This window comes from Agelaius phoeniceus, chromosome 20 (genome assembly GCF_051311805.1).
Source record: "Agelaius phoeniceus isolate bAgePho1 chromosome 20, bAgePho1.hap1, whole genome shotgun sequence".
Taxonomy (NCBI): domain Eukaryota; kingdom Metazoa; phylum Chordata; class Aves; order Passeriformes; family Icteridae; genus Agelaius; species Agelaius phoeniceus.
In genome coordinates this window covers 1,120,577-1,147,117 of record NC_135284.1, presented here as the reverse complement: position 1 = coordinate 1,147,117, position 26,541 = coordinate 1,120,577, and the positions used below count along the sequence as shown (strand labels likewise).

At 57.1% G+C, this 26,541-nt stretch overlaps 1 protein-coding gene and 1 long non-coding RNA gene across 5 annotated transcripts; one reads left to right on the top strand and one right to left on the bottom strand.

Moving 5' to 3' along the window:
• Positions 1 to 338: 338 nt before the first annotated feature.
• On the bottom strand, positions 339 to 6,993 carry LOC143695546 (uncharacterized). Of its 4 annotated transcripts, XR_013184876.1 has the most exons (3): positions 5,411 to 5,485; positions 4,456 to 4,639; positions 339 to 3,598 (listed from the first exon to the last, which is right to left on the bottom strand). It is a non-coding gene; the product is annotated as an uncharacterized LOC143695546 (long non-coding RNA). The 4 variants fall into 4 exon arrangements; XR_013184877.1 differs by lacking the exons at positions 4,456 to 4,639; positions 5,411 to 5,485 and adding an exon at positions 6,399 to 6,993; XR_013184878.1 differs by lacking the exon at positions 4,456 to 4,639 and having other exon boundaries at positions 5,411 to 5,493.
• Positions 5,361 to 26,541, top strand: CUEDC1 (CUE domain containing 1). The gene is made up of 11 exons (XM_054647056.2): positions 5,361 to 5,494; positions 16,915 to 17,376; positions 17,865 to 17,992; positions 19,056 to 19,173; positions 20,520 to 20,688; positions 21,246 to 21,329; positions 22,119 to 22,208; positions 22,635 to 22,728; positions 22,878 to 22,936; positions 23,232 to 23,302; positions 23,507 to 26,541. Exons 2-10 carry the CDS (start codon positions 17,086 to 17,088, stop codon positions 23,297 to 23,299), a joined length of 1,101 nt encoding a protein of 366 aa, XP_054503031.2. The 5' UTR covers positions 5,361 to 5,494; positions 16,915 to 17,085; the 3' UTR covers positions 23,300 to 23,302; positions 23,507 to 26,541.

The following is a 26,541-nucleotide window of genomic DNA, read 5'->3' as shown; positions in this document are numbered from 1 at the left end:
TTATATTAAATTGTATACAGTTTTTATTCTAACCACTAACTAGGTAGGATGCCCCTCCAGGACAAGCAGAGAGCATCTTTTAATTTCTCCCCTATTTCTTAATCAAGTGTTGTGCAAATCTGTTCAACTTTGTAAATATTTGCAAACATCATCATTTTTACGTTATTCTTCTATTGTGTTAACACATTTCTATCAATTTGTGGGAGTTCTGGGGTGCTGAGCTTTCCAGCCCAGAACTGCTCATAAATGGTCACACATGTTTAAGCTACATGTGCTTTTTTTTCCTTAACCTGTTTATCTGTACATAAAGTAGAAAGCAAAGTCTAGGGAAACAGATATACTTTTTAGACTATCATGTCACATATTCACATTTTTAAAACTTTGTTTAAAAAAAAACAAACCACCCTAAACCCAACCTCTACATTAAATAATTAAAAAAAAAAAGAGGAAAAAAAAAAAAAGAAATTACAGTTGAGATGTTTTTATCTTAATGAAGCTGAGAGCTCTGGAGATTAGCGTGTGCATTTTCACAGAGTGCTAGCAGGACTGCCCAGTCACACTGGACTGCTTCCGTTCCTCCCCGGCCGTGTCCGTGCGAGCAGTGATTGCCAGGCTGCTGGCTCAGGTGACAGGTATCTGTATCCTTACGTGGAACTGTTCTAGGGGCTTGGACTACATAGTAAAACAAAAACAAACAAAAAAAAAATAATAGAGCTTAGTGTAAAATAATTTTATAAATGATCTTTTGTACTTTAGGACATCAAATTGTACAACTTTTGTATATATAAAAGCTTAGGAACTTTCTGTTTAGCAGAAAGGAAACACATTCCTACACTTTTAATGTATATGTTTGTTATAATGTCCATGTAAACATATGCCCTATGTTTGTGCCTTTTAATTAGTTTGTCTCAATAAACAAAAATGTAGAGAAGAATATGTAGCTATGACTTTGTTACCACTGTTCTTACTCCAGGTGTGTAGAGGTCTTTGTTTTGGCCCTGTGTAGAGCCCGGCGTGCACGGCCAGCATGTCCCCAGCCCCGCTGCCCCGGCCCCGCTGCCACCTCCACACCGTCCTGCATGTTGGGACCTGTAGCTCCCCAGCCATCTCTGCCATCCCTGGCCACCACACCACCTTGCACCAGTCTCCCAAAGTAGGTACAGCCTTCTGGGTCTGGGTAACCACAGCGATGACCCTTAGGTGAAATTTGGGTATCCCTGAGCTTAAAAAAAAAAACAAAAGAGAACAAAAGCATTAAAAGCCAATATGAAAATGTATACTAGAAGTGGTTATCTATGAATTACTTACAATAAACAGGTGTGAGACTTAATTGTATGTTGTCAATTACTGCAGTATTGACAGTGGGTCCCTTGTACAGCCAGCTGTTATTTTTATCCCAGCAGTGTAGCAGTAGAATAAACACATTAAACACCGGCAAGGAAATTTTTCACCGTGACAGAGGCTTCCCAAACCACTAAGCACGGTGCTCTTAGCGTGGCGTAGGAAAAGGGCTGTTTCCTTTTTATTTTATGTTGGTTCTGCTCGACTGTACCTGGTTTATGTCCACAAAGCTGCATTAGCTAATTGTCGACCTGTTTCATTTGTACTTGGGTAAACATTTGCTTTGTACCGTGTATTAATGGGTCCGAGGTGTGCTCCTCTGCTGTCTCAGTGCGGACATTGACTTCGCTCTGTAATGCCATCCTTGCAAATACATTAAGCTGTTTTTCTGACAAACAAAAGCTACCTGGTGCAGTAGTTTGTACGACGTGCATGCTCCCTGCTAAGCCGTGTCCGTGCCCGGCCGGGGATCCGCCGGCACCTCGCAGCGCCGCCGAGTTCAGGCTCTGAGAAAATGGTGGACGTGAAGAACAGATGCTCCTGTTACACCGAGTTAGTTCCTATGCAGCTGATGCGCTTAGCCTAGTTTATTTCATGGAAACTTTTAAGCTGGATGGAATCCAACATCCAGGGAAGCCTATTGCTGCCGCTGGTTCGAGTGGGGTTTATATCGAGCCCATTCAGGTCTCCGATTGCAAGGAGTTCAATAGGGGGTTTATTTTTTTCCTTCTGAAGTTTCTGTAAGCATTCAGCGTGAGGTGAATGGCTTAGACCGGCCGGCAGCTTGAGAGCCGAGTTTTGCCTTGGAAGGATGTGTGCTGTGGAAAGTCAGAGCAGGCAGATGGAGGGCACGGGAAGCATCCTCCGGGCCAGGAGAGCGCGGGGAGGTGGCCACGGGGACGTAAGTATTGCAGCACAGCCAGCCACGCTGCCAGCAATGGGGTACAGGCTGTACAGGGGCTGGCTTGCTCTTTATTTGAACACCCCAACACCTCCAGAGCGTGTTCGGGGTGAAGAGAAATTTGGGATTCAACCTTTTTTCAAGCGTTACACCCGAGTATTGTAAATTGGGAAAGTTCTGTTCAGTCATGATGGATCAGAGAGAAACACGTTTTAGTCTCAGCATACAAGTTTAATTGTCTTAGCCATTGATACAAATAAAACACTTTTTTTCCCTCTTACAATTTTTTCCTTAGAGAGGCAAAAGAAAGAAGTATTTAATGTGTTTGCATTTGTCCACAAGAGGTTTAAAGCAAACCACCCAGACCCCAGTAAGCTGCTGAGCTGCAGCAATCCCAGGTTACATAAAGGGGCCGGGGCTGCCGAGGATTAGCCGGGGCATTCCGGGTGCTGATAAGCCTCCAAGTTCTGCTCGCTCTTCCCTCGCTTTTATTTTAGAAACAGCCACTCTGAGCCCTATCCTGAAAACTGCCTGGGGTTCATTTTCAAGGCTGTCGGGGTTAGATTCCCACCAAAGAGAGAAAATTGGAATTTAAAGAACGCTCAGGTTGCTAAAGCATTGAGCACTGTGGTAGTTTTTATCTCAGGGTCCCTGTACAGGAGCTGACTTGTTGAGAAATGAATGACAGTTTCTCACTGCTGGGCCCTTCCAAAAACTCCTGCCCTGCTTCATTGGTAGCTCAGTTTATCCATCTCAAAAATAGATTTAACAGTAATTTCAAAAGGTTGCTATTAAAAGCTCTTCAAGTTTTTTAATGCCATTGGGGTTTCAGTGCTTAAGTGGACCTTTTTACCAGTGCTTTTTAGGAGAAAAAGTGTAAGAATAAATCTCCTTGTCTCCTAACTGTCATAGAATAAAACAAATGAAACCTGATCCCCTTCTACGTATTTGTATAATTCAGCATGTTTATACTTGCTTATCTTTGGATTGTTCACTCACAGCTCCCAGCGCAGCAGCCGAGGGATGACAGAGGAACTACGTGCTAATTTTTATGTCAAAAATAGCTTTCACCTTTAAAGGCACACGCCTCAGTGGCTGTTTTCTAATTACAAAAGGAATGCCAAAGCTTCTCCCGCGAATCCATTTTACAGCTGTGTTCAGATTGGACTGTCAGCCCCTGGTTAAAATTGAGTGCTGAGGTCCTGACCTAGAAACAAACCTTTTTTGGTATTGCTTTGGAAAGAGTGTTTCAGTGCCGAGGAGCTGAGCCAGGCTGTCCAGCCAGCTCCCTCCACACGCCTGGCGACAGCCGCAGCCTCGCGTCCTTCATCGCGCTCTGCACCGCCCTGGATGATTCTGAAAAATAATACATGTTTGCTTGTTGTTCTTCAGGCTTCTGGGCTAATCTAGTGGAATGTGTCCCTGCTCTTGGTGGGGGCTTAGAGTGAGATGAGCTTTGGGTTTCCCTTCCAGCCCAAAGCGTTCCATGTTTCTGTGACTTTTAGAAGTCCCAGCTTTTCCTTTAGGGAAGCATCAGTGCTTTCTGAAAACCAGACATTCAGCATCTGCAGTTCAGAGCATTTACAATCACTCCCTCACAAACCGACCCATTTAGTAAAAAATAGGGCATTTTCAGGATGTGTGAAACCTTGTGTTTTCCAGAGAAGTCAGAAATATTCCATTCACCTTTTCACCCAGTTGTTTTCACCAGCTGTCAAGATGAAACCATTTCTGTTCTGTGTTTTCTGTGCAAGGTTTGTTTTTCAGGGAATTACCAATTTTGTTGGAATTGGCTGAATTAAATTCACTATTTTAACTCTTCATAGTTGTGTATTTCTATGCCCATTTCTTTTTACTTCCTAGCATCATTAGCAGCTAAGACCCATATCAAAGGGATATAAAATTGCTTGTTTTCCCTGAAACAAGCCTGGATTAGGAGGAGATTGCAGCCACCAAAGCTCACTGCAAGGCGCTGTGCCTTGAAGAGTGTGATCTGCGCTAACTTGGGGAAGAGAATGATGAGGCACATGTTCAGTGGGCGCTGAAAACCGAAGGTTTGCCTCCAGTATTTCCACTCCTACTCTGTGTTCCCTGTCAGAGCCTTCCACGTCTTTACCCAGGACTGCTCAGCTCCCAGACACAGATGAAACGATGGAGCAGGACAACTCTCAGCATGAAGAGCTGTCCTGTGAGAGCTCTGGACCATCCCACACCTGTGCTTGGGCTCCAGCAGCCATAGCCGTACACCTGAGCAGTCTCTGGCTGTGGCAGGGTGCTGTGGGAGGCCGTGGTGCTCAGCAGTGTGGAGTTCTTCCTGCAGCATGTCTGGAAGGTTTGGAGAGCCCGGAGGGAAGTGGAGGCTCTGAGCTGCTGCTGTTCACAGTCTCACTCTGGTCTCTGTGGAACGGGAAGTGTCTGCCCTGTGTAAACGGGCTCCTGTAATTTGTAAGAGGAGATCGCTTCCCGTCCCGAGCTGTCAGCCAGAGCGTGCGATACAGGGACGGCTGTTTTCTGTCTGCTCCCTGTGATGCTGGCTTATAACCCGGCTGGGATGTTCAGCTGTGGGGCAGCAGGGCTGTCTCCCCTTCCTTACCACGAGAATGGAGCTCCAGGCTCCAGAAGCCTGGGACTTTCCAAAGGTGTGGAAGAGGCTGAGAACCAGCCTAGAAATCTGGGATGGATCCATCCATCCATCCATCCATCCATCCATCCATCCATCCATCCTCGGGATGCTGCTCCCTCCACCCACTGACCCCCAGGCCACTCAGGTCCGGAGGTGTTGACCCCATGGCTGGAGGAGCTGCAGAACCCTGGGGACATTGGAGGGACCCCGAGATCCCCAGGACCCCGTCAGGGCTCTCTCACCTCGGGGAGCGGCGGGGCCCGGGCGGTGCCGCCCCTCGCTGCCCCCGGCCCGGCCGAATCGAGCTGCGCGCTCCCCCCGGGGGGACGCCCCGGTCCCGAGGGACGCCCCGGTCCCGAGGGACAGCCCGGTCCCAAGGGACAGCCCGGTCCCGCGGGCCCCGCACGCCCCCCGCCCCCGCAGCCTCTCGGCGCGGCCCCGCTCCCCGCGCCCCCCCGGCCCGGCCCGGCCCCGGCCCCGGCCCCGGCCCCGCCGCGCCGCCCCCCGCTGCCGGGCACGGCCGCCCCCGCCCGCCCGCCACGTACGTCTCCCGTCCCGGCTCCTTTCCATGGTTCCCGGCGTGACTGGAGCCGCCCGCCGCCGCCCCCGCAGCGCGGCGCCGACCGCCGGTAAGGGGGGGCGGGCCGGGGCTCTTTGTGCGCCGGGCCGGGCCGGGCCGGGCTGGGGCGGGCGGTGCCGCTCGGCCTGCGCGGGTCGGGCCCGGAGCCGCGCGGGCCCCGCCGGGGCTGGGGAGAGCGGGGCCGCCGCCGGCTCGGCCTCTACCGGGGCCCGGGCGGAGCGGCGGCGGCGGGGCCGGGGCCGGGGCCGGGGCCGCGCCTGTTGCGGCCGCCCGGCCGCCGCTCCGGAGCCGGGCCGGAGCCGAGCGCTGGGGGCCGCAGCCCCGGCACGGCCCCGCCGCTGCTCCGGCTGCTCGGCTCCGCCGCGGGCCTGCGCGGGGCCCCGCGCCCGCCGCGCTCCGGAGGGTCCCGCGTGCGGAGCCCACGGGGCGGCCGAGCGCACCGGGCGGTGTGGGGCCAAGGGTGCCGTCCATGTGGGCCAGGGGCCATCCCCCGTGGGCCGAGGGCCATCCCCCGTGGGCCGAGGGCCATCTCCGTTTGTGGCCGAGGGCCGTCCCCGTATGCGGGCAAGGGCCGTCCCGCGTGGGGCCGGGCGCGGGCAGGCAGGCTCGGCCTGGGGCAGGACCCGCGTCCCGCTCAGCCCCGGAGCATCGCCGGTCCCCGAGCGCGACCCCTCCGTGCCACTGGGGCTTTGGATTTAGTGCCCTCCTGCTGCAGGACATCGTCTCTGTGCCCCGTGCCGCGTTCATGGAGCAGCACACCTCACACCCCGCCATCCCCGCCCGGTGGGCATCACTTGGTGCGGGAATTGGCGGCGCCCTGGTGTGCCACAGCCGTGGTGGTCACCTCCTGGTGACCAGGGTCACTTGTGAGCCCCTGAGCAGGTGCCCAGCTCAGCCACACCTGTCACCTTCCATAAGGATGGAGGGCGCCATCCCACCAGGCTGATCCTCACCTGGGGTTCCTGTCCAGCGCTGAAATTGCTGCCAGGGCGCTGTGGGCAGACAGTGATGGAGAAGGAGTCAAGTGCAAGTCACGGCTCAAAGCAGTGCTCTCCTGCTCCGTCTGTCTCTCAGGCGGGTTGGAAAGGCTCTTTTTTATTATTTTCTTAAAAAGCAGTGGAGTCGCACCTCCTCCTCACACCTCCTCCTGCTGCTGCCACTGACAACAAACACGGGGGCTGGAGCCGTAAGGATTTCCAGGGGAGAACCACCATCCCGGGCTGACCCCCGGCGCTGCTGCTGGGGCTTGGCTGGCGGGGCTGCCCTGCGGCTGGGGAAGCTGTGGCTTTCCTCACATCCTCCTCCTCCTCCTCCATCGCTAAGAACACAGGCTGGAGCGGCATCTGCTGCGCTGAGAAGCTTTTTGTGGTTTTCACAGAGGTTTTCCTGTGGAAGTGCTCGGCAGGAGTGCAGCACTGGGGCAATGAGACCCCGGGGAGCCCTGTGGGAGCGCAGATTGCCTGGTGCTGCTGCTGGGGTGCTGGGAAGCTTTTGGTGCTCGTCGTGGCAGAGGAGCCCCTGCCATCAGCTCTGGTAGCCGTGCACCTGAGGCCTTTCCCCCCGTGTTATCCAGCCACGCCTTGGTGAGGCTGTGCCTGATGCTGGCAGAGCTTCGTGCACCAACCCCTGGCTGTCCACAGCCCTGGTGTCAGAGCCTCTGACAGCCAAAATTATTTCTGCCAAAGGTGCCCATCCTCTTCCCAGCCACAGAGTTCCTGGGAAGGTTTGAACTTTTCCAGCATTTTATTTAAAAAGAGCTTTTAAATGAGAAGGAAATTAACAAAACCTGCCGACACCTGCCGGTGTTGGTGGCGTGGCTTTGCTGTGGCACCAGAGCTGTGGTGCCCTGAGCCCTGGGGAGCAGCACAGCCTCACAGGGGTGCTGGAGCTTTTCTGCCTGCAGCAACACCCTCTGCAGGGCACAGATGCTGGCATTGGAGTGGGAGAGCCAGGAGGGGATCAGAGCGTCATTCATAGTCAAGAGTCTGTGTCCTGAGGGTGAAATCCCAGGTGGGACGTGTGGGAAGGGGGCTCTGCCCTAAGCTTAGGGATGAGCTCACTTGTGGTCAGAGCTGGGAGGCTTTGGGCAGCACAAGGTGACGGTGATGATAATTGATAACTGTAAAATAAGAAAAAACCTTGAAATAATAGCACAGAGATGGGTTCCTCTCTTGTTGTGGTGGCAGCATCTCTGTCACCATGACCAGGGTGGTGGAGGGACATTGGCTGGAGCCTCTCCCCTGCTCGGTGGCACTGGGCTTGCAGCTGTGGTGTAAGGAGCGGCTTTTCCCGGCTCTGTTTTGCCTGTCCTGCCGAGTCCCGGGGCCAGCACGGGAGCTGGATGGGCACAGCAGCGACCCAGACGGTCCCTGAATGGAGCGGGAAGCTGGAAGGAGAAAGCAACCCACCCAGTTGGGTGGAAAGCTGGCTGAAAACAACAGGAAATGAGAACAGGGGGAACATCTGGGTCCAGCTCTTGCACCACTTCCGACGGGCGCGGAGCAGCCGCTGCCTCCGGGCCACAGCGGCCGCGGCTCCGCTCCTCGGGGTGTCCCCGGGGCTGGAACCGGCTGTCCCAGCCCATCGGCCGCAGCCACCCCGTCCCCTGGCCCGGGGCTGCCGGGGGGGACAGGCTGCGGTGCCCCGGCCCGCCCCGCCGGCCGCCTTTGATGCGGGTGAGTGGCAGGGCCATTGTGGCCTCTTTGTGCCTCCCTCGGTGCTCCAGGTCCGCACAAAACCTGCCATGGAAACCAGAGCCAGCCGCTGCCCCAGGAAACCCGCAGGCGCAATTAGGAAATGCAAATAGGAATGCAAATTCCTGCCTCGCCTTCCAGGGCTCGCAGAGTCGCCCCTGGGCCACCGATGTGCCCGGGCCACCGATGTGCCCGGGCCACTGGAGTCCCCACCTGTGGGGATGGGGAAGGTGTCAGAGCGGGGCCAGGCAGGCAGAGAGAGCTGCAGGGAGCTGCTCTTGGGGTGCCTCAGGCCCTTTTCCTGTCTCCCCACGCTCGCTCGGTGGTGGCAGGACCGGGGCATCTCGTGCTGAGCGGTGACTCATAGGTGACAATATGACATTGACATTTTTTCCATCCTCTCTGTTGCCCAGCGACAAACAAACAACAAGCGTGTCTTCAAAGGCACAGTAGCTGCCTTGCAGGGCCTGTCCCAGTCCCCTGTGCCCAGGGGCTGTTTTGGGGAGGTAGAAGTGTCCCACAGCCCTGCTTGGAGGGTGTGAGCCTGGCAGAGGCAAGGCAGGCTGCCCACTCGGCAGTGAGGACCCTGCACCAAAGCACACTGAGAATAGATGGGAAAGGAGAGAAAATCCACCCACAGATAACTCCAGGAAGCACAAACTCTCCAGGCCTTCCTTTGTAGGTGGCATTTGTGAGCACTGGAGATGCTGGCCGTGCCTCGGGTCCCCAGAGCAGTGTGTGTGGGTGGGATGGGGATAATGGGGCTGGGGAGGATGGACAGTGGAGCAGTTAAGGGTGGATGCTGATCTGAGCCATTCCCCTCCCTGGAAGGAAGCAGTAAGGTTTTCTTTTCCATCTGCTGGAGGAGCTGTAACTCAGAGCCAGGAGCCGAGATTGGCGTGTGGAGGGCATCATCCACAGCAGTGATCCGTGTGGGGAATGGCAGATCCTCTATGCCCTGATCTGGGCCTAATCTACAGCTGTGCCACTTAAACCCAGGCCTTGTTGATGGCTTTTATTTTTCCAAGCTACAGCCCCTGGGTGCTTTCCTGTTGGCGGCTGGAGTGGTGTGGGATGTGCATCCCCATTAGTGGTACCTTTTTCCAGCCCCAGCCTGCTTTTATTGCTGGGAAATGAGCTCTGACTCCTGGAAGTGGTATTTCTTCCTTCTGCCTGACAGCTGGTCGATCCCTGGCCTCGCTCTCCCTTCCCCAGGGAAGGCACACGCCGATGGGCACACAAACACTGCAGAGGGAGCCTGGCCCCTGTCCTTGGCTCAGGAAAGCAGGGCTGAGCAGGGGAAAACAGGGAGATCATCTCCAGCAAATGCAGAGAACAGTCCTGGAGCTCTGCTGGTGGGGATGGGGTCAGGCTTTGGGGAGGATTCCCAGCTCCTGGAGCCTAAACTGTTCCTTCTAAAATCCTTGTGCCTTTTACCCTCCCTGGCTGCTGATTGCCACAATCAGTGCAAATCAGCTGGGATGGGGCGTACCTGAATTAGTCATACAAACTTAAAATTAGTGAAAGAGAGACAAGATGAGTTTTGAAGAAGAACGTGACCCATTGTGGTGGCTGGGCCCAGCACGTGGCTGTTGGCAAAAGGGGGCAACAAGCAGAGCCACTGCAGGGGGGTCTGGGTCCCTTTGCCACCCAGAACTGGGCTGGCACAGGAATGACTCCGCTGCTGAGGAGACTGAGAGTTTCTCTGAGCCTTGGCCTGGCTTCAAATCCAGGTTAGTGTCCCGTGTAATTTCTGTGATGTGCTGTGGTGGAGCAAACCCAGCGTTCCTCCTTCCAGGGCTTTTCTCCGCCCCACAGTCCGGGTTGTGCCGGGATGGAGCAGCCTGTGCTGGCTGGCACGAGGGGGCTGACGTAGGGCCTTCATTAAATACCTGTGCCTGGTGAGGTGTGGCCTTTCAAGCAGGTTCTCCTGTGCCGAGCAATGTCACCCAGCAGGAGGGAGGACAAAAGCCTGGTGCAATTACAGTGTGACACCGTGTCCCAGGACAGCGAGGGGACGCAGCTCTGGACTGTTGGCTCGGCACTTTCCTGGGGTAGCTTGCATCCACCATATGGCTCAGTGACTCATGAAAAAACCCTCCTCTGTTTGTGTTTCATTAGTCCCCTTCTTCCCTGGCCCTTGGTGAGCGTGCTGCTGAGAGGCTCTGTGGATGAGCTGGGCTGTGGCTGGTCCTGCCCTCAGGCTCATCCTGGGTGTCAGGGATGGATGGGTGACCACAGGGTGGCCAGTGCATGGCAGGTGGACATCAGGCAGTGACACTTTGTGCCCTCTATTACTGCTGTGGTGCAAGGGGCTGGGATGGGGAAAGCGAGGGGGGAATCCCTCCTCCTCTTCCTCTCCGTGGGGACCCCTGAGGCTGTGGATGTGGTGAGGGAGGTGCAGGACCTTCCCACCACACACATGGCATGGAAACCCAGCACCTTTCATCCTCCCTGGCTGTGGTTTGGTCCCCGAGGGAAGGGGGATCACAGCAGCCGCTCTGTGATCACCTTTAAATCTTCTCAGCAGCCCCTCTGGCCAGGGGCCTGTCCTGGTGAATAATTCACCGTGTGCTGGCAGGGAGAGTTTTACTCCACTAATTTTGTTTCCATAGAAACTCGTGCGGTCTGTGCTCCAGAGCTCCGGGTGAATCAATACGGGATTTTTCCTCTGCGCACTGAGCGACGGCCCTTAAACCCTGATGGCAGGAGAGCAGCCCCCAGAGAGGCTGGAGGCTGGGCCTGTTCTGCACAGCCTGTCCCTGCCTGTCCCTGCCTGTGCCTGCCTCTGGGGGATGCCCAGGGCCAAATCCTGCAGAGATGCTCTGCACCAGCCCAGGGCAGGGTCAGCCCAGTCCATCCCAGTCCATCCCAGTCCATTCCAGTATGTTTCTGCTATGCAGAGAGATGGAGGGGAAGGTCTGCCTCAACTCTTTCTCCCTTTTTCCCTGCTATCCTTTAATTTCTGTGACCTTTGGCCTATAATGGCAAATTAGCCACACTAATTATCCAGGGAGCGGGGTTGGCCCTGCCCCCAGCCTGGTTCATGTTCCCCCCCTCCCCTTTATTACTCACTGCCCAAACCTAACCCAAAAATTGCCCTGCAGCGAGTCCTCCCCAGGCCCTGAGCCCAATCCCCAGGGAATGCCACACACCTTTGTGTCCGCAGGAATTTTTATTTTCTTTCATTCCCAGCTGCTTCCCAGCTTTTGTGCCGAGCTGGGAGCACAAAGGGAGGAGAGGGATAAGCAGTTACAGACGGGTTTGTGTGACATATGGCGAGAGGGCTTTGTGCAGCGGCTCTGGAGGGACAACAGCGGGCACAGGGTGCCTGAGCTTCCCTCCTGCCAGCCTCGGCATGGGTAAACTGAGGCAGGAGGCTGGGGATGGGCAGGGGCTGTCCCGTGGGATGGAGGCAGCGCTGGATCCCGCTCGTGTGCGCCGTTCCAGAGCTCCGAGCTGATGGTTCAGCTGGGCCCTGTGTGTTTGATGTCGGCGGTGAAAGCCAGGGGAGGAAAGGTCACCGACACCGGCCACCTCCTGCAATAATCTTATATCAGCCCCTCTGCTTTGGGCAGCCTCGTGGATCTAATTTATTACACGTTGATGCAAGGTGGAGTTGAAGAGAGTCGCAGTTAAACCGTACAAAGGGATGCCGGGTCACTTTAATCGCTCACACTTGCTTGACCTATTTTTTTTTTAATCCTTTCCTGGAAACCTTATTTCATGTTTGAATTCCCTCAACTATTTTAGGAATGTCGTCCTACCAAGATCAAATTACCTTCAATGAAACCAGTGCAAGGCGGCCTCGCAAGGCAGGCGACTTTTGGATGAGGATCCAGTGCCGCCTCATTAATGTGGGCTTAGTTTGGGGCGGGGGCTGCGGTGCTGCTGCAGAAAACGTGTGAAAGCCAAGGCGGGGATTAGCGCTGCACAATGCCGGGGGCAGGGGGTGGCTCTGCCTGCCTTGGCACGGAGGCCTGGGGCACCAGGGTCCTGCTGCACCCCGGCGCTGGCAGGGGAAGGGGGGTGCAGGGGTGCAGCCCTGCCTGGCTCTCAGCTCAGTGTCCCCCCGGGTTTTAGCAGGGTGTTGGTGGTTTAGGAGCCAGCTGGGTGCTGTGGAGGGCCACATCACAAAGGGCTCCCATAAATCTGTCCTGAGGAAGGGCACCCAGCTCTGGTGGGAGAGCAGTGGGTGCCCCGAGGCAGCAGCTGCATCCTTTACAGTGGGTGGATCCCGAGTGTTCAGGGTGCTGCAGGGCTCCCAGTAAAGCAGGAGATCACCTGGGCAGGGATTGGGATCACTCCGTGGCTCTCCCGGTTCCTCTGCACTTGCCCTCAGAGCCAGGAGGGGAATTTCCTGTTGCAGAGAAGTTGGTGCTGCACAGGTTCCCAAGCAGGGCTTACTTGTGCTCGCCTCCCTGATTGCTTTTGCTTTTGAAAAGGGCTTAAACCCAGCCATTTTAATACTCGGTAGAACAAGAATTAAAGGAGATCCTCAGGTGCTTATTTGTTTCCATGAAAAAGGATTTGCTGGGAGCAATTTTCCCAGGCTGTGGGCCCAGGAGGGGTGCACAGCATCCCCTGAGGCAGAGAGGAAGGTGACAAGGGGATTTAGGAGACACTGGTAGGGGCCCATCCTGCACATCCTTGGCATGTTTGGTGATAGAGAATAGCATAATTTCTGTTCCTGATCATACACTTTTCATCCCAATTTCAGTCCTATTACAGTCACACCTGCAGCTGCTGAGCAGTCACATTCCCAGACTTCTCGTTCCCACATTGAGCAGTCCCCTTGCAGGGGCCTGGCTGCAGCAGAACTCAGCACATCTGCTCTGGACAGAGCCACTACTTCTGCCTTAACATCCTGGAGTTTCGAGACTTCTTCCAAGAGTCTTCCCTCCAGGAACCGGGGGAGCTGTCAGCCCTTTTCTCCAAATAATCCTGTGCATGGAAATGCTTCTGCACGTCTGTTGTGCATCCCCAGCTGAGGCACCACAGGCCTGGGCTTGCAGCCACCATGGGATGAGTGCCCTGAGGGCTGGGGAGTGTGGGGCTGGGGCCCCTGCCCTCGGTGGTGTCACCCCATCCTGGCTGCACAGGGGGTCCCAGCTCCAGTGTGTTTTCAGGGGGATCCATGAGCACAGCGTGGCAATAGTGGGGGAGAAGGGGCTGGGCAGTGTTTGAGCAATCCCATCTGCTGTCTGAGCCACAGCAGACACTGGGGAAGGGAATATTCTGGTCTGCACTCGGTGCCAAGGCTGTTCCCTGAGCAGGGAGGGCTGTGAGCCATCAGCCCCGGTGCTTTTCCAGCTGCTGGCTCTCCGGTGGGGCCGTGCTCTGTGCCGAGCAACTGCTGCTCCCAGCGCCACATTCCCGGTCTGACCCACCCCCGGGATTATCCAGCTGCTCTTCCCGGGCAGCTGGGGCCAGCAGCCTCTCCAGAGCTTCCCCTGGGGCCGTCCCTCCATGGAAAAGCCCATTTTTGGGAGGTACAGAGTGCCGTGCCCAGGCAGGATGGCGGGGGCACAGGAGGATGTTCCTGCCAGGCTGTGAGCATTATCCCTCCCCAGGAGCCTGACTGAGGCCTTCTCCTGGCTCTGCTCTCGTGCTTGGCTCTGGCAAGGCTGGCTCTGAATTGTGCAAGTCACTGGCAGCCTGGGTGGCAGAGGGTGATGCCCTGGGCTGGCAGGGGGGAGCTGCCCCCCAGGGCCAGCTTGTGTTTGGTTGTATTTTATGGGTTGGAGTGGTGAGCCAAGGGCAGGGGCTGCAGCCAAAGGTGTGCCAGTGCCTGAGCACAGCGTGCACTGAGACAGCAGTCGTGTGGGAAAGTGTCCTGTGCTCTCCTGGCTGCGCAGTGACACAAAACAGCATTTCCAGTGCCAGCCCTGTCCCAGCATGTGGAGGCACTTGGATAAACCTGGTGTGGATGTGGCATTGTGGCAGCCCTTCCTACCCCAGTGCTGGCTCTGTGACCTGTGGGACGGGGACACGCAGACCAGGAGCCTGCAAAGCCTTTAAGCTCCTCCTGTGATGGGTGCAGCAGAAGGGCGAAGGATTATGCCTGTGCCTGGGTTTGGAGGATGAATAACAGCATTCAGGGTCCTTCTGCAGACAGCAGGGCAGGAGCTGTTGTCAGGCAGCAGAAAGGTCGGTCAGGCAGCAGCCAAGGAGTCATCCCAGGCTGGTTCTGCACGGGGGCAGGAGGGCAGAGGGGCCCAGCCCGTGCCCTGAGTGCCTGTGCCCTCGTGGGCTGCAGGAACAGCCAACTTCTGCTTTCCTTTTTGGGAAATCCAAAGGATTTTGCTTTTCCTGGCATCTCCCCAGCCCCTCACTGACATCACAGAAATAAGGGTGAGGAACATGCTGAACATGCTGAGCCCCTTCCCCGGCTGCCCCCGGGTCCTGCTGCCCTCCCTGGTGCTCACCTGAGCGCTGCTGCAGCCGGCAGGAGCTGGGGAGGAGCTCAGGATCCAGGTACCTGTTGGTCCTTGAAATCAGCTCCTGCCAACAGCGCCACTCGCTTTTCCTTGGATTTTAACTCATGCTGATGGAGTGATTTGCATTTCTTTGGATTAGCAGCAGGACTTTGAAAAATGGGTTTAAAAGCCTTCAGGGCATGTGAACTGCCCTGGTCTGTGTGGCCCCTGCCAGCCCCGAATTCCTGGGGTGTATCTCAGGGCAGGGAAGGTCTTAACACATTCCCTCGGGACTCTTTGAAGCCAGATGTGCAGCGGAGCCTTTCTGGTGTAAAATATCTTGTCCCCATCCCTAATTTTTGTTCATTTTCTGACCAGATGATTTCCATGGCTCAGCACGTGTCTGTGCTCAGTGCCACTCTCCATCCAGCACTTCCAGGGAGCTGTCCCAGACTCTGCAGTGTTGACTAACACCTCCCCTGAGTTGGTGTTAGCAACAGGGGGATTGCCAGTGCTTGGCACAGCCCTCTTGGTTACAGGCAAGCCTTTGAATGCACACTCAAAGGTCAAATGCTGGGAGACAAAGATTCCCCAGCCCAGGTACTTGGGTTACTTTATGGAGATCTGGAGAATTCCAGCCTGACTTTGGGGGGGTTATTATGCTGTTTCAGGTTTATGGGCTGGCACAGCATTGCTGAGCCAATGGTTCTGCACAGAAACTCTCATCTCCATCCGTGGATTGTGCCTGTGTGTGTGTATCCAGGATAAGCTGTGTTCCCGTGGGTGTCCAGGCTCTCAGAGTAGCCAAATCTTGTAAGGAGGTGTGTACCCTGTGAATGTGTTACAACTCAATTTAATACGTGACTAAACCAGCCATGCAATATTGCAATTAAAGTATAATTCCAGAGGTGTGAACAATGCTGGCTCTTGGCTGGAGTGAGTCAGGGGAGCGGAGGAGGAAGCGAGCAGCAGTGTTTTATTAATTGACTCCAGTGGATTTATTTGTCCTCAGTGAATAGAGCCGGGCAGAGCTGTCGGAATTGTTCCTGCTCTGCTCCACGCCTGGCTCCTGGCAGGCTGATCCTGGGGACTGACAGTTGCTGGGATGGAGGCAGTTCCTGGCTGAGTGACCAGTGAAATGGGCATTATTAGTGAGCAGGAGTGAGCTGGGGGCTCCTGGTGCTGTTTGGAAATGGCCCCTCGTGCCCGACAGTGACGCTGCTGCTGCTTTTCCCTGTGTCCTGTCCTGCCTGGGAGCAAATGCCATGGGAAGATGGCACTGGATGGCCCCTGGCACCTGCTCAGCCCAGGAACCAAGGTGCAGTGACTGGTGTATCCAAATGGAAATGCTTCCAGGATTACAGAAAAGCCAGGAAAGGAGAGCAGAGTGTGCCTGGAGCAGGAATCATCCCTGTGATTTCTCTGGTACCAGAGCAGCGCTGTCCCTGGGGATGAAGGTGGGGGTAAATTAAGTAGTGGGGCAAAAAGTGAATTTCTCCCTGAGCTCCCACTGAGTTCCCCATGTATTGCAAGTGTGTTTTGTTCTCAGCAGCCTCTGGAAGCCCCTTGGAGCAGCCCGGGGCTGTGGCTGTCATACATGGTCTTGCTGGGCAGGGGAGAGCCCAGGTGACCTTCAGAGGTGACTGCTCCTCTTAATGGCTTGGAATCTGATTATACCATTTCACTAAGAAATGTGCTTGGCACGTTCTTCTGCATTAAATACCATTTAGGGACAGTTATCCTGAACTCTCTGCCTGCCGCTTAGGAAAAAACCTTTGAAAATGATATTATGGATCAAAAGTGTTCCTGGGGTAATTCTGTTTCAAACAGTGGAGTTAATCCAGAACTGAATTTGGCCCTGCATTTTCAAACGAGAAGCAGTAGCTGTATAATCTGTTTATGGTTTTAAAGTGAATGTTAATCTTGGATTTGGTAGCTTTTCCAAAAGGTCGATTTGCCGTGCTGCAGAGCGTTTCAGCCCCCTGCCCTGACACTCTCTGAGCCGACTCCATGTTTTATTTTAAAGAGTGATTTTACTGTGTTTATAAATACATGTCAAACCTGGAAATGTTAAATCTGGGCAGTGGAAGTAATGCCATTTTTCTTGCCTTGCATTTTGTGGTACAGCTCCTGGCACAGCACGTCCAGGCTCCGACATACCGGGCCTGCTGCAGGGATGGCTCAGTCCCACGAGGATGCAGTGGGATGGGTGGAACTGAACAGAATGTGCCCTGCTGAGACCGGGGAGCCTCTGGGTGCTGTTCCCTGGTGTCTGTGTCCCCTGGTGTCTGTGCCCCTGGTGTCTGTGCCCCTGGTGTCTGTGTCCCCTGGTGACTGTGTCCGTGTCCCCTCCGCAGGTGGGAGGATGCAGCCGTGTGCCGGGGGCTGACGCGCGGAGCCGCCGGCCGCGGGGAGCGGGACCCCCGCCGCCCACCCATGGTCCCGGCTGGCAGCCGGGGCAGCCCCCGGTGAGGAGGGGCACGGGCACAGCCGGGAGCGCGGGCACGGAGCCCCACAGCCGCCCCGCCATGACGAGCCTCTTCCGCCGGAGCAGCAGCAACGGCGGCTCCCGCGGCGGCTCCTCCGCCCAGGAGCTCAACAACAGCCGCCCCGCCAGGCAGGTGCGGCGCCTGGAGTTCAACCAGGCCATGGAGGACTTCAAGACCATGTTCCCCAACATGGACTACGACATCATCGAGTGCGTCTTGAGGGCCAACAACGGCGCCGTGGACGCCACCATCGACCAGCTCCTGCAGATGAACCTGGACGGCAGCGGCTGCGACGACAGCTCGGACTCGGAGGACAGCATCCCCCCCGAGGTAACTGCCTGGGCTCCCCTCCGTGGGCTCTGCCTTCCACAGCTGGGTCACGTCAGTCTCATCCTGCCTCCTCCTGCCCGGGCACGGTGCTACTCAACTGCTGCAGGCAGAGGTTTGAGTGCCCAGATCAGCTGGGCTGCTGCACCAAGGGTTGGCTTGGGCAGTGCTTCAGGCTCAAGCTAAGTGTTCTAGCCCCCCTCACTCACCCCAAAACCCAACAGAGACCCTTCTGCTGCTGTCAGAGAGACTCCCTGGGGCTGTGTGCACCAAGGGTAGGCTCAGCCACCCTCTTCCCTTGAAAGCAGTACCTCCAAACTCCACCAAACTCCAAACTCCACAGGTGCAGGAGGCCCAGTGCCAGCAGGTTGCCCCATCCTCTGCAGCAGCATTCAGCCTGTGCCATCCCTGTTTTGCTGCTGCACGTGGGGCTCTGGCCCACTGGGGAGCATTTCCCTGTCCTGCCCTCACCCCCTCCTCTCACCCTGCAGATCTTGGAGCGGACCCTGGAGCCAGACAGCTCGGACGAGGAGCCCCCTCCTGTGTACTCCCCTCCTGCCTACGAGAGCCAGGCCTTGGGCAGCCGCTACCCCCGCGCCCCACCCACGCCCCCGCCCAGGTGAGCCCCAGCCCCGCACAGCTCCTGCTCCTGGGGCACCCTGTGCCAGCACATGGGGTCAGGCTGTGCTCCTTGGGGCACCCCGTGCCAGCACACAGGGTCGGGATGAGCTCCTTGGGCACCCTGTGTGGGTCAGGCTGTGCTCCTGGGGCACCCTGTGCCAGCACACGGGGTCAGGATGAGCTCCTGGGGCACCCTGTGCCAGCACTCAGTGTCAGGATGAGCTCCTTGGGCACCCTGTGTGGGTCAGGCTGTGCTCCTGGGGCACCCTGTGCCAGCACACGGGGTCAGGCTGTGACAGCTGGCCCTGGCACGGCTGTCTGGCCCTGCTCCTTATAGGGTCCAGTGAGACAAAGCCAAGGGAGATGAATGAAGCTCACAGCTGGCTCAAAAATCCCTGTGAGGGTCTAAGCCACCAACAGCTGAGGGGCCGGAAAGCCGCCCCAGCAGCGTGTGGAATGGCAAAAATCAGCTCGGGGGCGGGGAGCACTCACTGCTGCTGCTGCTGCTGCTGGAAAACACCAGGTGCTGGGCCAGCCCCTCCCGGCTGCTCACCACACACCTCGGCTGGCTCACTTGGCCCCTGGCAGCCCCGCTCTGGCTGTAGCTGTGGGACAGCAAGGGTGAGCCCTGGGCACCTCTGTGCCAGCCCCTGCCCTTTGTGCAGGCTGGGTGTGACACTGGGAGAGGGACGTTTGTCAGCTTCGTGGGCAAATCCCTGCGGTGCTGGGGCTCCACCAGGCTGGTTCTGGGAGTCTGAGGGAAACAGGGAGGAGAAGGAAAACCCAGCATGCAGAGTTGCAGGGCAGGGCTTGAAATACAGCTCCCAAATATTCCAAATGCTCTAGGAAGGCTTTCACTCTCCAGAGCTGATGGTAACGTTGGAGATTCGGGGATGTGCTGGGGTTTCGTGGTTTCCAGGACTGCTGGTGGAGCCAGGCAGGCCCTGCTGTGCCAGGCCCTGCTGTGCCAGGCCCTGCTGTGCCAGGCCCTGTGCCACACTGCCATGGCAGGTGTTGGTGGTTTCTCCTCAGCAGAGGTGCTGCCTGTGCTTGCCCCACAGGACGGACGTGCCCAGCAGCGCCGTGCACTACAGGAACTGGAACCCGCCACTGCTGGGCAACCTCCCCGAGGACTTCCTGCGCATCCTGCCCCAGCAGACTGCCCCAGCTGGCACACAGGTGAGCTTGGCCACCCCTTCCAGCCTGTTCCATGGCGTGGCATGGACACCATCCCAGTGCTCAGCCTCCCTGAGCTTGCAGCATCAGCACACTGGGTACCAGGTGTGGACTAACCTGAAAGTTTGGGAGCGTGTCCTGTTCAAGAGAATGAAGGGGGCAAGGTGTGAAAGAGCTCTCAGCAAAGCTTTGATATTTTTCCTGCTTTGTCCCAGTGATTAGTGCCAGAAATGCCACTTGCCATAAGCACCTAATGTTTGCAATTATTTGAAAATCTTGCCCGCTGCTCTGGTGAGGAGCAGCAGGACCAGTAATGCTCCTAAGGAGAGCAGCACTGCCAGGGCACTTGAGGGCTGCTGCAGTGGAATTTGGGTGGGAAACCTAGTGCAAGCCAGAGGATTTGCCCCTGGGAAATCAGAGTCCACATGTGCTCCGTGGCTGTTTTAAGCCACAAGGTTTGGGTGCCAGCTGCAGGGCAGGCAATGGGCAGCATCCCATGGGGAACAAGCAGCCCCAACACATGCTGGGCATCCTGCTCAGCTCCAGGCACAATTTGGGGTATCCCTCAGCCCTTTGCTAACACAGGAACCCCTAAATGGATCCAGCACCCTCCTGGCATGGAGAGGGCTGGGGGGGGCTGCAGGCACCCTGCTCCTCACTCTCATTTTGTCTCCAAAGGCAGCCTGCCACGTTTTCATGAATGATTGCCCTGCAAGTTGAGCTTCACGGGCTCTATTACCTTTCTGGGAATAGGAGCGTGCCAATTCATTTGGGCTCAGGGGGAGGAGAGGAGCAGCTGCCCTTTTCTTTCCCCAGTAATTGTGTGCTTTTGCTTTTTATGGCTCTCTGGGAGCAGCTACAAATCAGATAAATATTGTAGGCAGGGATGAGGCTGTGCTGCTCCCTAGGTGTGAGGCGTGACGTGCCTCGTGCAGGGATGTTTGTCAGCAGGACACTGCAGGCTCTGCTCTCTGGAGATGGGAGATAGAGCAGCGATGCTGCTGAGACCCTTCTCGTACCTCCACACAGGTTCTGCTATGGCACAACCCCATGGCTTAAAGTTAAAAATCCCTGCCAGCCTTTGCTCTGCTGAAGGAGCTCCAGAAGGCTCCCACATGGGATGTCTGTCCCCTCTGCCCTGTCCCCGTTCCCAAGGGGCAGAGGCAGCGCTGCCCTGTTTGTCCCTTTTGCCCCGGCTGTTGGGCAGAGGAGGGAGGGCCCCGTCTGGGAGCAGCAGTCGGGGCTGGGGCAGCTGCGGTGTCACACACAGAGGGGCACAAGGCTCAGCCCCGGGTGCTGCTGCAGGGACCCCCGAGAGCAGCACCCAACGTTGCTGTTTGCCTCCCCAGGGCTCCCCCGGCTGCCGGCAGCCCCTGCCCCGGGGCCAGGGCTCCCTGGAGCAGGAGCGGCGCTGGAAGCAGTACCTGGAGGACGAGCGGATCGCGCTCTTCCTGCAGAACGAAGAGTTCATGAAGGAGCTCCAGAGGAACCGGGACTTCCTTCTCGCCCTGGAGAGAGGTGAAAGGCCCTTCAGAAACTTCTGCTTTTTGGGCGTGTGCCCTGCTGTGACTCTGGCTGCTGGCAGCAGTGCCCTGCCCGTGGGATCAGGGCTTGTGCTAAAGCAGAGCCAGTACAGGATGTGGCCAGGCTGGGGGCTGGTGGTCTGAGCTGCCCACACTGCTGGGCTGCTCCCTGGACTCCTGCTCTTCCCCCCACGTCCAGCCCTCTGCAGCATCTCTGGCAGAGCCCTGCAGAATCCATAGCAAGGAGCTTTGGGAATGGCCTCTGAGCCCTCCCCAGCCCTGTCAATGGTGCTTTGCAGGGTCCTGGCAGCACCGTCCCTGCAGGTGCCAGGAAAGCCACGGGTGTGCTCGTCATGTGCTCGTGCTGGGTGGGCAGCTCCTCTGCTGCTGCGGGCTCCCACCCAAGTGCTTGTGGTCGCTGTGCAGAAGCAAAGCCCCAGCTCCCTCCCTTGCCAGCAGCCACGGGGCTGTGAGGGGAGAGGGGAGCAGAGCCATGTGCTCTGCCTCCAGGGTCTGTCTGATCGAGCGGGCGCTGCGCTTTTTGTGTTTCAGATCGATTGAAATATGAGTCAAAAAAATCCAAGTCGACTGGTGTTGCTGTCAGCAACGACTTTGGTTTCTCCTCCGTATTATCAGGTAACTTCCAAGACGTATGTGAGCATTGTCTCTCCACAGCAGGATCCCCCACAGCCCTGCATTCCCATCCCTCTGGCTAGCTGCCTCCAGAGTGGCTCTGGAGGGAGGAAACTGGCTGATCCCTCCCTGCTGTCCTCCCAGCACTGAGAGGAGCTGGTGGGTCTTGGGGGTGGGTGCTCCTGCCCTCCCCATGTGGAGGTGCTCCTGCATCCTGCCTCCATCCATCTCTGCCCTCCCTGCCTGGGCTGGAGCAGAGGATTGTGCCTGGAGGCATAATGACTGTTCTGGGTAATCCTGATTAACCTCGGAGCACAGCAGCTGCCCAGAGTCAGAATTAGAGCTGGTGTGTGTCGATGGCCCCACGCGGGGCTGGGCGAGCCTGGGCAGCCTGGCAGGGCTCCAGCTGGGCTCCCGGACCTGGGGAACAGGGACATGGCTCTGGGGTCTCTGTTCCCTGACCCAGCTGGGCTTGCTCCTGATCCACTGCGTAGCATCATCCAATACCCAGAGCACAGTCAGAGCCCGGGGGAATTTGGAGCTGCTGACCCTGGAGGGAGGTGCTGGTGCTGGGACTGAGCCCCTGTAAGGGTGTGCTGCCAGCCCACAGCTCTGCACTGCCGGGGCTTGTGTCCCTAGAGGGTCTCCATCCACAGCCAGCCCCACCCTCATCCCACCTCCTCTCCCCACGCTGCCCTTCGCTGCTGCTGGAGCTGGAAGTGATTTGTGGCAGCCCCCTCTCCAGGCAGGCAGGCAGGGAGGCACTCCCGGTGAACCGTGTTTGCCTTGCAGGTGAGGGAGCTCCCTCTGGAGCCAGCGAGGCCGGCGGGGCCGTGTCCGACGATGCCTTATTCCGAGACAAGCTCAAGCACATGGGGAAATGTGAGTGTGTGCAGGGCCCGTGCTGGCAGCCGGGCAGGCTGGAGGGGAGCTGGGAGTGGCGTGGGCAGGGGGAATGGCAGCAGCACCTGGCACTCTCCCAAACTCAGTCACAGCCTGCTTTTCCCACCACAAACTACAGCAAGGTCCTTGGGTGGCCCCCAGCTGGGCTGCAGGCACTGGGGACACTGGGAGGGGTGGGTAAGGAAGGTCATGAAAATCCCAGAAAAAGGGGAAAACATGGAGCACCTCCCACCAGGGACCGAGGTGTCCCCGTCTCCCTCTCCGAGTCTGGGCATCACCACAGGGTGTTGGGTGTGGGTGGCTCTCACACCCCCAGCCCTGCCCCTCTCCTTTCCCCTGCCTGTGGCAGCTCTGGGAGGGGTTTTTGGTTTTGGGTGAGACCCTCAGGCAGCTGCTTCCTTCCAGCCACGCGCAAGAAGCTGTTTGAACTCGCCAGAGCCTTCTCCGAGAAGACAAAGATGAGGAAATCAAAAAGAAAACACTTGTTGAAGCACCAGGTGTATCCTGAAAGGGGCTGTGGGGCAGGGGGCCTCACTCAGGGGGCTCCCCAAGGGCTCCTGTGTGGCTGGAGCGTGGGCTGGGAAGGGTGGCTGTGGTCCCTGGCCACATCCTGGCCCCACAAGTGGTTTTCCTTAGCGGAGGGTGCAGGATGGGGACAGCAGCTTCCACAGCAAATCTTCTGGATGATGTGGAAGGACATGCATATGGTAAGGAGTGCTGTGCCAGGCTGTGCTGGGTGTGCTGGGCTTGGCAGGCTGGGGCCTGTGGTGCCACATCACCCCGGGGCTGGCTCAGGTGTGAACGGCTGGCAGAAATACCCCTGTGGGCCAAAAGCCTCCATCCATGTTCTGGGATAAACTCCCCAGTCCCCCTGGGAATTCTCTCTCTGAGCAAGGAAAGCCTGCCTGGGGAAGCTGGGCTGCCTCCCCGGGCTCCTCCCCGTGGTGCAGGGGTGCCCCGGTGTGGAGGTGGCTGCAGCCCCCGCCTGCCTCTGCCTTTCAGATGAAGATTTCCAGGCACGGCGGCAGCAGCTCCGGGAGGAGGAGGAGACGCCGAAGGAAGGGCAGTAAACGGTGAGAGGCACCTGGGGATGGGTGATCACTTGGGTGTGCATGGCCCAGCCCGGCTGGAGGAAGAGCCACATGCTTTAGGCTGGGCCCAGAGTGTGTCTGGGTGGGGACAAGCCCCATCAGTGGGTGCCAGGGCTGGGACAGCCCCGGCTGCTGTCACTGTGTGGCTGAGGCTGAGCACGGGCTGTTCTCTTCCCCTCCCTGCAGGTCCCAGCTCTGGGGTTTCTTGCTGGCACAGGACGTGCACGAGGCTTCATCAGGAGATGGCTGAAAAAGGAAAAACCCACCCAACAAACCACCCAGATTTTGGCTGTTCCCCCTCTGCTGCTGTACTCCTCTGAAGTACAAGTATCGAAGTGAGGCACAATGTTTTCTTACCAATGGTTTGAAAACAACTTTTCCTATCGAGCAAATCAGCCAAGAAGGAAAAAAAAAAAAAAGGAAAAAGAAAAGAGGGCAAAAGAAGAGAGGGCAGCTGCTGCGAGTGAGCGGCTGTGGAGGAGCCAGCGAGCTCGGGCTGGGGAGGGGCAGCCCCGCCTGCTCCCCGGCCGGGCGGCACGGGAGGGATGAATTGAAATCAGTCCTACTAACGAGGATCCAGTCCCACGTGGGGTCTGCCTGGCCGGAGCACTCCTGAACATATCTGTAGTGGTCTGATGTAACTTCACTCTGCGCACACCGGAACAAAAACCACGTGAGAAAGGGAAGCTAACAGCCGTTGTCTATTATTGCTAGGAGTAATGAGCAGAGATTCAGATCAGGTAATAGTCAAATAATATAAATTGTTTATAAAGGAAAGGCCTTCTTTTCCTAGGCGTTTCACTTTGAATTAAACCTTTGCCTTCGGCATTGCTACAACTGCCTTGAAGTTGGGGAGCTTTGTGGGGCAGCACCAAGGGCTGGATTTCACACCAGTTTAACCCTCACTGCTGGAGCAGGGGCAGCACCAAGGGCTGGATTTCACACCAGTTTAACCCTCACTGATGGAACAGGACACGTCCCACGGGGTGTGGGGTGCTGGCGGTGCCTGCTCACCTCTCACTGTAGGTGAGAGCCCAAGCCAGGGGCTGGCAGGGCTGGTGCAGGTGTTTCCAGCACAGAGTTTGTACCAGGGCCTGGGGGCACTGCTGGGTTTGGTGTGGGGCAGGAGCAGAAGCAGAGCCCCTTCCTCGTGCCTGCAGCGCCGGGATCCTGCAGCTCTCGGAGATGCTGTCAGGCTAAAAATAATTACATAAACAAATTCCTTCGCTGTGTAAGTAATGAGTGACGAGCGTAAAGTCAGAATCCGCTCCCGCCAGCACATTTTCTTCTCCTTTATCGGCACAACGCTCCCTGCCAAATGCAGGAGGTGGCTCTAGACGTGCCTGTTTCACTCCCTGCCTCCTGCCAACCAGCACAAATGTTGCAGGATTGGAGCTGTGAAGGCGGCAGACGCAGGAGCCCCAGCCATCAAACACTCACGCAACTGTTTTCCCTGCCTCTCGGCAGGGTTTGGTAACAAAAGTCCCCCTTGCAGGCGCTGGCTCCCTCAGGCTCCTCTTCAATCCCCACGGAGCCCACGTGCCTTTGAAGTGGACGCCAAGATTTGCTGCCCCGGCGGCGCTGCAGCTGCTGCACCTGTTGGGCGCTGCTGCCGTCCCCTCCAGCCGTGCTGGGGATCAGGGCATCCCCTGAGCTTCACTTTCCCTGGTTCCTGGCCAGGGGCAGGGCTGTTTCCAGGTGTCTGGGGCTGTTTCCAGGTGTCTGGGGCTGCAGGGTCTGGGTGGTGTCTCTGTAGCACAAAACTCTCCTGCAGCACCGGCGCTCAGACAAGTTCTGGGGTGCCGAGGGCCAGGGCAGGTGCTATGGGCTGGGATGCAGCAAGCTTTGGGTTCCTAAAATCAAAGCAGCAGAATTTCCACCCCACCCAGCCCATACCAGTTCTGGTGTCCTCTCCTTTGCTTTTGAAGGATGGAAGAGCAATCCTGAGTGGTGGCAGCACAGTGACAGGTTAGGCCACCCCAAGCCAGGCTGGCTGTCCCACACTGTGGGCAGCACCCCTGCTCCTCGTGGGGTGCACAACTGTCAGGAGTGCTGCAAGGGCACAGGATGCCCCAGGCTGCCCTGCCCTGCCCAGGGTAGGATGTGGGTCTGGAGGGGTGCAAGGGGCTAAGGGGGAATCCGGGAACGGAAAATCCTTTAGTCCCTGTGTGGGATTTCCATTCTGAGAGAGCTGTGGAGAAGGAGGGGCTCCTTCCCTGCCCTCGCTGGCCCTGGGGGCCCTGAGGCTGCTGCTACTCCCTCCCAGTCCAAAGCAGCTCTGCATATTTGGAAGAAAATCAAACTTGGAAGCGGATCAGGCTGTCACCATTCCACGGCGGGCGGCGGTGCCAGCGCGCTTTCCATGAGCGCAGGAAGCACCAGCGGCTGGGAGGGGAATTCTGGAATTCTGGTCTCCCTGACCGGGAGGTGCTGCCCGAGGGCTGGGCTGGGTCCTGCCCTGGCTGCAGGGATGGGATGAGCTTCCCTGGGAGGTTGGCACAGGGCCACAGGCCAGTGCGCTGCTGGCAGCCAGGACAAAGAGGGGGACACTGTCGCTCCTCTCAATCTGCTCGATAAGGGACACCTGGGTCACCCCTGCCAGCCAGCTGTGTGCTGGGGGAGCATCCCCAGGCCAGCAGCTGCCTCTGCTTTCTGCCTGAGCTTGTTCCCTCTGCTCCCACTGAGAGAGGGACAGCGAGGAAGGGTGGCCGGGAGCAGGGAAGGGACAGCACAGGTGGCTCAGTGCCCAGCCCTGCTGGGGTCCTGCACCAAAGCTCCATGGCCACCCAGGCCTGGCACAGGGCTCTGGGCACGGCTCTGCCACCACCACCCCCGAACAAGCAGCCCTTAAACATCCCAGGCCAGGCACAGCCTCTGGGGGATGTCACTCTGTGGCCGTGTCAAAAAATCCTGGAGGCACAAAGCATTGTTTTAATGAGGTGGAGAGGGGTTTTTGTGTCCTGTAAAAAATAAAAATCAGGTCTATGGAGTGGAAAGGCCACAAACCCGGCTTGGGAGCCAAAATGTGTTTCTTACATAAAAATGTACAATTCTCAGTGATGTTTGTATCATTTCTCTACAGAAAGGTTTCGAAAGAACAAAACAAACTGATCTGTGACATTTGTGAGTGTGGCTATTTTAGAATTTTATTTCCATAAGTGATTTTTTTCTTAAAGATGTTTAGTAGTAATTCCTATAATAAAGTCCTGTTGTACTCTTCA

What these genes read in the sequence shown, in the direction of transcription:
- CUEDC1 (XM_054647056.2), top strand. Translation starts at nt 17,086, where the DNA reads ATGACGAGCCTCTTCCGCCGGAGCAGCAGCAACGGCGGCTCCCGCGGC. An exon ending in CCACCCACGCCCCCGCCCAG is followed by an intron (nt 17,993 to 19,055) that starts GTGAGCCCCAGC and finishes CTTGCCCCACAG; the next exon opens with GACGGACGTGCCCAGCAGCG. An exon ending in GCTCAAGCACATGGGGAAAT is followed by an intron (nt 22,209 to 22,634) that starts GTGAGTGTGTGC and finishes GCTTCCTTCCAG; the next exon opens with CCACGCGCAAGAAGCTGTTT.